This window comes from Colobus angolensis, unplaced genomic scaffold, assembly GCF_000951035.1.
Source record: "Colobus angolensis palliatus isolate OR3802 unplaced genomic scaffold, Cang.pa_1.0 Scaffold139, whole genome shotgun sequence".
Lineage (NCBI taxonomy): Eukaryota > Metazoa > Chordata > Mammalia > Primates > Cercopithecidae > Colobus > Colobus angolensis.
Window position 1 is genome coordinate 984,282 of NW_012114477.1, and position 10,037 is coordinate 994,318.

General features: G+C 44.3%; 1 protein-coding gene across 5 annotated transcripts in view; it reads left to right on the forward strand.

Annotated features, from left to right (window-relative positions):
* CHEK2 (checkpoint kinase 2) overlaps positions 1-10,037 on the forward strand; it is a 57,673-nt gene that overhangs the window by 1,926 nt on the left and 45,710 nt on the right. For 3 of the 5 annotated variants that reach the window (XM_011934825.1, XM_011934827.1, XM_011934826.1), the window contains exon 2: positions 5,584-5,908. In XM_011934825.1, the coding sequence (XP_011790215.1) occupies positions 5,590-5,908 (319 nt within the window). In that variant the 5' untranslated portion in view covers positions 5,584-5,589. Of the gene's footprint in view, positions 1-5,111; positions 5,909-9,708; positions 9,847-10,037 lie in introns of those variants that run through there. The other 2 variants (XM_011934823.1, XM_011934824.1) reach the window with 2 other exon arrangements.

Genomic DNA, 10,037 nt, shown 5'->3' on the forward strand with positions numbered 1-10,037 from the left:
GGCTATACTAATTTGCATTCCCACCAATGGTGTATGCTAACAGGGCAAGGTCAGACATAACTAGGTCCGTGAACATTTGTGTTTTTCCACAAGATCAGACTTAATGATGTTTCATTTTAATTGTAAAAGCCACGAGCTATATGGAGTTCCCAAGGAAGCAATTTTCTGTAGTACTACCTGTTTACTTGGTAGTCAGAACCATGGGCACACAGGCTGAAGCCATTCCACAAGTCAGTCAGCATTGTAAATTATATACAATAGTATATTTATTTAATATATAAATGTTACAGGTTAAAAATCTTACATTAAAGTAACATTTAACATTCAAAGAAAAGGGGATAGGGAAAGCGGTTATCAAACCAGTCCAAGGAGAGCAGTGTGGACAAAGAGAGTGTTTTGGCTTGATCTGGGGTGTCAGTGTCTTGTAAGGAAGAGTTTTTGATGTGGATGAGCCTTTGGTGGCAGATGCTGGGTGTTAATCGTGAGTGACAGCAAGATGGTGTCTGTTAGGACAGCCATTTTGACCTAATAAAGTCCTGGTCTTATGACCACAAAATTTTCTGGTGAGGACTAATAACAAAAGCGTGTACATGTTTATATCCTTATCTGGTTTAGTACCGTCCTTTTTTGTTTTTTTTTTTTTTTGAGACAGAGTCTCGCTTTGTCTCTCACAGGCTGGAGTGCAGTGGCGTGATCTCGGATCACTGCAACTTCTGACTCCCTGGTTCAAGCGATTCTCCTGCCTCAGACTCCCGAGTAGCTGGGATTACAGGCATGCGACACCATACCCAGCTAAGTTTTGTATTTTTAGTAGAGTCGGGGTTTCACCGTGATGGCCAGGATGGTCTCGATCTCCTGACCTTGTGATCCGCCTGCCTTGGCCTCCCAAAGTGCTGGGATTACAGGCGTGAGCCACTGTGCCTGGCCAGTACAGTCTTTATTAATTAGACGAACATCTGGTCCCTATTGGCGTAATGCGTATTAAAATACAAGAGCCTTTTTCTAAGATAAAATTACTTATGTCAAGAGCACTCTGTACAGTTCCCCTTTCTTCACATTCTTTCCAGCATCTGTTATTGCCTGTCTTTTATTCAAACCATTTTAACTGGGGTGAGATGGTATCTCATTGTAGGTTTCTTTGGTTGTTTGTTTGTTTGAGACAGAGTCTTACTCTGTCGCCCAGGCTGGAATGCAGTGGTGCGATTTTGACTCACTGCATTCTCTGCCTCCCGGGTTCAAGCGATTCTCCTGCCTCAGCCTCCAAAGTAGCTGGGATTATAGACACCTGCCACCATGCCCAGCTAATTTTCATATTTTTAGTGGAGACAGGGTTTCACCATGTTGGCCAGGCTGGTCTCAAACTCCTGACCTCAAGTGATCTGCCCGCCTCCGCCTCCCAAAGTGCTGGGATTACAGCCATAAGATACTGTGCCCAGGCCTCACTGTAGTTTTGATTTGTTATTTCTCCAATGATCCGTGATGTTGAGCATTTTTTTATATACCCGTTGGCCATTTGTATGTCTTCTTTCGAGAAATGTCTGTTCGGATCTTTTGCCCATTTCTTTTTTTTTGAGACAGAGTCTCACCCTGTCCCTAGCCTGGAGTGCAGTGGCGCAATCTCGGCTCACTGCAACCTCCGTCTCTGTTTCCTGGGTTCAAGTGATTCTCGTGTCTCAGCCTCCCACGTAGCTGGGACTACAGGCACGAGCCACCACGTCCAGCTAATTTTTTGTATTTTTAGTAGAGATGTGATTTCGCCATGTTGGCCAGGCTGGTCTTGAACTCCTGACCTCAGATGATCCACCCTGCCTTGGCCTCCCAAAGTGCTGGGATTACAGATGTGAGGCACTGTGCCTGGCCTGCCCATTTCTTAAATTGGATTATTTGTCTTTTTGCAGTTGAGTTTCATCTCCTTATATATTCTGATTATTCATCCCTTGTCAGATGGCTAGTTTGGAAATGTTTTTTCCCATTCTGTGAGTTGTCTCTTCACTTTGTTGATTGTTTCCTTTGCTGTGCAGAAGCTTTTTTAGCTTGATGAAATCCCAGTTGTCTGTTTTTGCTTTAGTTGCCTGTACTTTTGAGGTCTTACGCAAAAAACCTGTGCCCAAGATGAGTGTCCTGGAGCACTTCCCCAGTGTTTTCTTCTAGTGGTTTTATAGGTTTGAGGACTGGACTTCTGTTTACAGTGCTGGAGTTTTGCTGCCCTCACTTTGGTTTTTCACTCACTTCTCTGCATGACTTTCCAATAACAATGGCTCCCAGATAGCATGGGTGGGTGGGGGGAGTATTACATGCATCACTTCACTTAATCCTCATGGTCTGTCTACTTATTTTCGATGAGAAAACAGGCTTAGCGAAGTTGTGATCTACCTAAAGTCATGCGCAGTTTCACTCAAGTGTCTGACTCCAGATCTGCTTGCCTCTAATCTCTCGTAGCAACTTGTTGACACATTTTCTCCAGTTGTCCTGTCTTGCTCAAAAAGCTGTGGGGAAGACTCAGCCTGGCTGAGGTAGTATTAGACCAGTAGTCCCTGGAGTGGCATACTCAGTTTTGGCATTGCGTTCCTGGTATGTTTTAAAGAAAACTCATCAGAACCTTTGTATCTTTTTTTTTTTTTTTTTCTGGTGATAGGGTCTCTGTTACCTAGGCTGGAGTGTAGGCTCGATCACGGCTCAGTACAGCCTCAGCTTCCTGGGCTCAAGTGATCCTCCCACCTCAGCCTCCCAAGTAGCTGGGACTGCAGATGCACACTACCATGCCCTGCTAATTTTTTGTATTTTCTGTAGATACTGGATTTCACCATGGTGTCCAGGCTGGTCTCGAATTCCTGGGCTCGAGGAATCTGCCTGCGTCAACCTCCCAAAGTGCTGGGATTACAGACCCACCACACCTGGCAGAACATTTGTATCTTGAAAGCTGTGTAAATACAATCAATGTGGGTATTGTAGTCCTTACTTATCAGCGGTAGTAGTTTCAGTTACCAATGGTCAGCTGTGATTTGAAACTAAGTGGAAAATTCATAAGAAATAATCAATTCATGGCTGGGCATGGTAGCTCATGCCTGTAATCCTAGCACTTTGGGAGGCCGAGGTGGGCCTGAGGATCACCTGAGGTCAGGAGTTTGAGACCAGGCTGGCCAATACGGTGAAAACCCTGTCTCTACTAAAAAAAAATACACAAATTAGCCAGGCGTGGTGGTGCGTGCCTGTAATCCCAGCTACTTAGAAGGCTGAGGCAGGAAAATTGCTTGAACCCAGGAGGTGGAGGTTGCAGTGAGCCGAGATTGTGCCACTGCACTCCAGCCTAGGTGACTGAGTGAGACTCTGTTTTTTAAAAAAAAGAAATAATCAATTCATAAGTCTTAAATTATGTGGTTTTGCAGTGCTTGTGTTCAAGTCACTCTTATATTTAATAATGGCCCCAAAGCAAAAGATGCTGACAATTTGGATATTGCAAAGAGAAGCTGTAAAGTGTTTCTTTTAACTGATCTCAATTTAATAAGGAAAAAAAACATGTGTATGCTGAGGCTGGTAACATCTATGGTAAGAACAAATCTTATATTTGTGAAATTGTGAAGAAGGAAAAAGAAAGTTGTGCATAGTTTATATAGGGTTCTGTGCTATGTGAGGTTTCAGGCATCCACTTGGGGGGTCTTGGATCTTACCCCCTGTGATGGTGGGGACTATGAGAGTGTTGTTTCCTGTGTTCTCCTGGAGTAGTAGCCTGAGTATGGGGAGGAAGAGAATGTCCTCTTCCCCCCGCTTTTTTTTTTGTTAATCCGATTAGGTCAGCAGTGGACGTTCCTTTGATTTTACTGGTGGTTCTGTTATCAGAGTCTTGTTTTGTTTTCTGTTCTTTGGAGATAGGGTCTCACTCTGCCACCCAGGCTGGTGATATAAGTGGTATGATCATAGCTCACTGCAGCCTTCAACTCCTGGGCTCAAGTATTCCTCCCACCTCACCTTCCCGAGTAGCTGAGGCCACAGCTGCATGCCACCATGTCTAATTTTCTTACTTTTTGTACAGGGGAGTCCCACTATGTTGGCCAGGCTGGTATTGAACACATGACCTCAAGTGGTCCTCTTGCCTTGGCCCTCCCAAAGTGCTGGGATTACAGGCATGAGCCACTGTGCCCAGCCTGTTATGAGAGTCTGTCTATTAGGTTAATTCTAAGACAAGGGTGGGAGCCTCTGTTATGGTCTCCAGTTTATAAAAGAATAGTTCCTGCAAGATTCCATCAAGGCTGGAAAGCCATTTAGGATGCTGAAAAGATAAGCCCTATAGTTAACTTAGCATCACAAAGGGATAGGTGGAGTTGTTTAGAGCTGTCTTCCTTTGTGTTCTGCCTCATCAAGTCACTGGGTCCTTAGGTGTCAGGGAATCTAGATTGAACGAACAGGTGTGTTTCCCTTTAGGAGCAAGCCTGGAGGAAAAGGGGTACCAGTGACATTTTATGTAAATGGACCCTTTGGAATAATGCAGCAGGTTATTGTACAATTTCTTTTTGGCTTCTGTTCCAAGCCACCTGATCCTTTGTCTTCTTTCTCTTTCCAAAATACACAGATGCTCCTCAACTTTCAATGGTGTTATGTCTAAATAAACCCATTCTAAGTTGAAAATATTGTTAAATTGAAAATACATTCAATATACCTAATATACCAAACATCATAGTTTAGCCTAGCCTCCTTTAAACATGCTTAGAATGCTTATATCAGGCTGCAGTTGGACAAAATTATCTAACACAAAGATTATTATTATTTTTCGTAGAGGTGGGGTCTCAAACACCTGCCCTCAAGCAGTCCTACCTCCGCCACCCAAAGTATTGTGTTTACGGTTGTGAGTCACTGTAGCTGACCTATTTTATTTTTAAATTTTATTTATTTCATTAATTTATGTTTTTGAGACAGGGTTTCACTCCTATCACCCAGGCTGGGGTGCAGTGGCGTGATCTCAGCTTACTGCAACCTCCACCTCCTGGGCTCAAGCAATTCTCCTGCTTCAGCCTCCTGATAAGCTGGAACTAAAAGTGCCTGCCACCACACCCGGCTAATTTTTTATATTTTTAGTAGAGATGGAATTTCACTATGTTGGCCAGGCTGGTCTTGAACTCCTGACCTCATGATCTGCCCGTCTCGGCCTCCCAAAGTGCTGAGATTACAGGTGTGAGGCCCCACGCCTGGCCCCCACTATACATGAAATTTAAATGTAGTGTTGATTGTATCAATACATTTTTGGTTTCAGGCTTAATTTAAAAGAATTGGACAAATGTAAGCTTTTATGAGCCCCCTAGCTCAATTTTATTGCTTTTTACTTATTCATAATCTTTAGATAATTTGTTTTTTCCCTGTAGTTTATCGCTTTCAGACAAAAAACTGATCCGGTGACAATGATCTGGTGAAAAGCTCAGCCCAGAAGAACTGTAGGTCTGGGCTGTTAGGACTTTTAATTTTTGGAGAGCATGTTTGCCCTGGGTTTTTTTTTCTTTTCTTTTCTTTTGCTGTTGTAATAGGCCCATTGTTTACTTTTTAAAGTCTTGTGCCTCGAAACTCACCTTTGTTGTTGGACACTTTCTTTTTGAGGTCGTGATGTCTCGGGAGTCAGATGTTGAGGTTCAGCAGTCCCATGGCAGCAGTACCTGTTCACAGCCCCATGGCAGCGTTACCCAGTCCCAAGGTTCCTCCTCACAGTCCCAGGGCATATCCAGCTCCTCTACCGGCACGATGCCAAACTCCAGCCAGTCCTCTCACTCCAGCTCTGGGACACTGAGCTCCTTAGAGACAGTGTCCACTCAGGAACTCTATTCTATTCCTGAGGACCAAGAACCTGAGGACCAAGAACCTGAGGAGCCTGCCGCTGCCCCCTGGGCTCGATTATGGGCCCTTCAGGATGGATTTGCCAATCTTGGTAAGACCCTTTGTTATATAGTATCATGTTTTGTTCAGAAAAACAGTTACAGAAAATTGTTGTGTTACCGGGTGGAAGGTTCTGATTGTGAGTTGTCCAGGTTTTTGGCATGTTGAACAAATAATTGAACATCATGCATGAACAAGCAATGAAAGCATAGATTTATTGAAGTGGAAGGCAATAGAAGCTAAAGTACATGTCACAGGATGGGAGCAGGCCTGAGCAAGTGGCTGCAGAGCCCTGGTAGCAAAGTCTTCTGGGGTTCAAGTACCCTCTAGAGATCTCCCATTGGTTACCTCCTATGTAGATGAAGGGCTGGCTCACAGCCCATTAGAGGCCACAGTGAACTGGACCTCGGCCATTCCAAGACTGGTGAGGATTGGTGCCTTATGCAAATGAAGGTCCTAGAATGGACAAATCATAGGCCAGAGTGCAAATTCTTTTTTTTTTTTTTTTTGAGAAATCTCGGCTAGGCTCACTGCAACCTGTGACTCCTGGGTTCAAGCGATTCTCCTATCTCAGCTTCCTGAGTAGTTGGGATTACAAACGCATACCACCGCACTTGGCTAATTTTTGTATTTTTAGTAGAGATGGGGTTTCACCATGTTGGCCAGGCTGGTCTTGAGCTTCTGACCTCAAGTGATCCACCTGCCTCGGCCTCCCAAAGTGCTGGGATTACAGGCATGAGCCACCGTGCCTGGCTGCTCCAGGAAGTTTGTGTGAATTGGCCTTAGATTCCCTGCCTTCAGACCCTCTTTTCCTGCCTTAGTTAGTTGCAGCAGAGTGCTTGAGCCACCTTAGAATGATTCTGGAGTTTGAAGGTGATAAAACCAAAGAGGTAGTGTTGGGTGCTGCACTGGCTGTTACCTGCTGTGGATTCCATTCATTTATTCTTTCAACAAATATTAATTGGATATTTACAATGTGACTGTCCATCCAAGGATCTGAAGGTAGCTTTGGACCCTCTTCCTAGAAAAATGCAGATTCATGCAAACTTGTAAACATTATCCCCTAATCACAAAAGCTTCACCAGTTAACCTCTGCTGTGGTTTGCCACAGCTTCAGAGAATCAGAGCTGTTCAGAATAGAGATGGCTATTTTTTGATTACTTGTTATTTGTTTTTGTCTCAAAATAGTCAACCTTGTGATTTAAATGTGTTGACCCTTTCTGACACCTCCTGGTTCCAATAGTAAGTTTTGCTATGCATATGTTTAAAATACACATGTGTGTATTTTAAAATTGCCAGGCGTGGCGGCTTATGCCTGTAATGCCACCACTTTGGGAGGCCAAGGCAGGAGGATCACTTGAGGCCAGGAGTTCAAAACCAGCTTGGGCAACATGGCAAAACCCTGTCTCTACTGAAAATACAAAAATTAGCCAGGTGTGGTGGTGCATGCCTGCAATCCCAGCTACTCAGGAGGATGAGACATGAGAATTGCTTGAACCTGGGAGGCAGAGGTTGCAATGAGCCAGGATTGTGCCACTGCACTCCAGTAAAAAAAAAATAGTGTTTTATTCTTTTCTCTTACATTACAATGACCTCTTTACTAAACACATTTGAACTTGGCATTAATAGGGTAGAATATATTAATATAAAGAAATGAAGGACTGGTGTATCATTTTGTGTTTTGTCACTCACCATCCTTGTTTTATTTCATGTCTAACTTTGATGTCTTGAAAAAACTGTAAAAAATGGATAAACAATACACCTGCATTCTACATATACAACTTTAAATTTGTAAGTAGACACTCGAAGCTATTTTTTACCCATTTAAAATATATTTTTTCAGGCCAGGCATGGTGGCTCATGACTGTAATCCCAGCACGTTGAGAGACCAAGGTGGGCGGGATCACTTGGGGTCAGGAGTTCAAGACTAGTCTGGCCATCATGGGGAAACCCTGTCTCTATTAAAAATACAAAAATTAGGCCAAGCGTGGTGGCTCATGCCTATAATCCCAGCACTTTGGGAGGCCGAGACGGGCAGATCACCTGCGATGGGGACTTTGAGACCAGCCTGACTAACATGGAGAAACCCCGTCTCTACTAAAAATACAAAATTAGCCGGGCATGGTGGCGGGCTCCTGTAATCCCAGCTACTCAGGGGGCTGAGGCAGGAGAATCGCTTGAACCCAGGAGGCAGAGGTTGTGGTGGCCTGAGATCTCGCCACTGCACTCCAGCCTGGGCATTAAGAGTGAAACTCTGTCTCAAAAAAAAAAGAAAAAAACAATTAGCCGGGCATGGTGGCAGGCACCTGTAATCCCACCTACTCAGGAGTCTGAGACAGGAGAATTGCTTGAACTTGGGAGGTGGAGGTTGCAGTGAGCTGAGATTGCGCCACTGCACTCCAGCCTAGGTGACAGAGCGAGATTCTGTCTCCAAAAAATAAAGAAATAAATAAAATACAATATATTTTTCAGATAGGCCTATAAGTTTAGACGAGTGGGAAACAAAAATGGTGAGAAAGGGCTAAATGGGATACATCACCTTTAAAAGTGAGAAAACAAATAGGCTGGGCACAGTGGCTCACAACTGTAATCCCAGCTCTTAGGGAGGCAGAGGTGGGAGGATAGCTTGAACTCTGGAGTTTGAGACCTGCTGGGCAATATAGTGAGACCCCATTCTCCACCAAAAGGAAAAACCAAAAAAGACAAGTAAACAAAGAGTCTGGTTGGATGACCAGCATAAAGTAGATGCTGAATACATACAGGCTGTTTATTATTATTATTATTATTATTATTATTATTATTATTATTATTTGAGATGGAGTCTCACTCTGTCACCAGGCTGGAGTACAGTGGTGCGATCTTGGCTCACTGCAACCTCCGCCTCCTGGGTTCAAGCGATTCTCCTGCCTCAGCCTCCTGAGTAGATGGGATTACAGGTGCCTGCCACCATGCCCGGCTAAGTTCTGTATTTTTTTAGTAGGGATGGGGTTTCACCATGTTGGCCAGGCTGGTTTCAAACTCCTGACCTCAGGTGATCTGCTCGTCTTGGCCTCCCAAAGTGGTAGGATTACAGGTGCGAGCCACCACGCCCGGCCAAGGCTATTTATTATTATTATTTGTTAATTATTTATACCTATGTTTTCTTCTAAAATTTTATAGTTTCAATTCCTTTTTGTTTGTTTGTTTATTTAGTTTTTTTGAGACAGGGTCTCACTCTGTCATCCAGGCTGGAGTGCATTGGCGCAATCTCGGCTCACTTCAGCCTCTGCCTCCCAGGCTCAAGCAATTCTCCCACTTCAGCCTCCTGGGTAGCTGGGGCCACAGATGTGCACCACCACTCCCAGCTAACTTTTTGTATTCTTGGTGGAGATGGGGTTTCACCATGTTGCACAGTCTGGTCTCAAACTCCTGAGCTTAAGCGATCTATCCATCTCAGCTTCCCAAACTGTTGGGATTACAGGCATGAGCCACAGTACCTGGCCTAGTTTTAGCTCTTATGTTTAATTAAGGTCCTTTATTCATTTTGAGTTTTATTTGTTTATTTATCTATTGAGACGGAGCCTCGCTCTGTCACCAGGCTGCAGTGCCATGGTGTGATCTCGGCTCACTGCAACCTCCTCCTCCCAGTTTCAAGCGATTCTCAGCCTCCCAAGTAGGTGGGATTACATGCTTATGCCACCATGCCTGGCTAATTTTTGTATTCTGAGTAGAGATGGGGTTTCACCATGTTGGCCAGGCTGGTCTCAAACTCCTGCCCTCAGGTGATCCACCTGCCTCAGCCTCCCAAAGTGCTGGGATTACAGGCATGAGCCACTGTGGCTGGCCTAATTTTTTTATTTTCGTTTTTTGTAGAGACAGAGTCTCGCCATGTTACCCAATCTGATCTCGAACTCCTGGTATCAACTGATCCTCTTGCCTCAGCCTCCCAAAGTGCTGGGATAAGAGGTGTGAGGCACCATCCCCGGCCAGTTTTCAGTCTTTTGTCACTAAGTATGATGTTAGCTGTGGGTCCTTCCCTTTTCCTTTCCCCTTTCCCCTGTCTTTTTTCTTTTCCTTTCCTTTCCTTTCACCTTTCCCCTTTCCTTTCCTCTTTTCTTTCCTTTTCTTTCCTCTTTCCTTTCCTTTCTTTCTTTCCTTTCCCTTTCCTTTCCGTTCTGTTCTGTTTCATTCCGTTCCTTTCC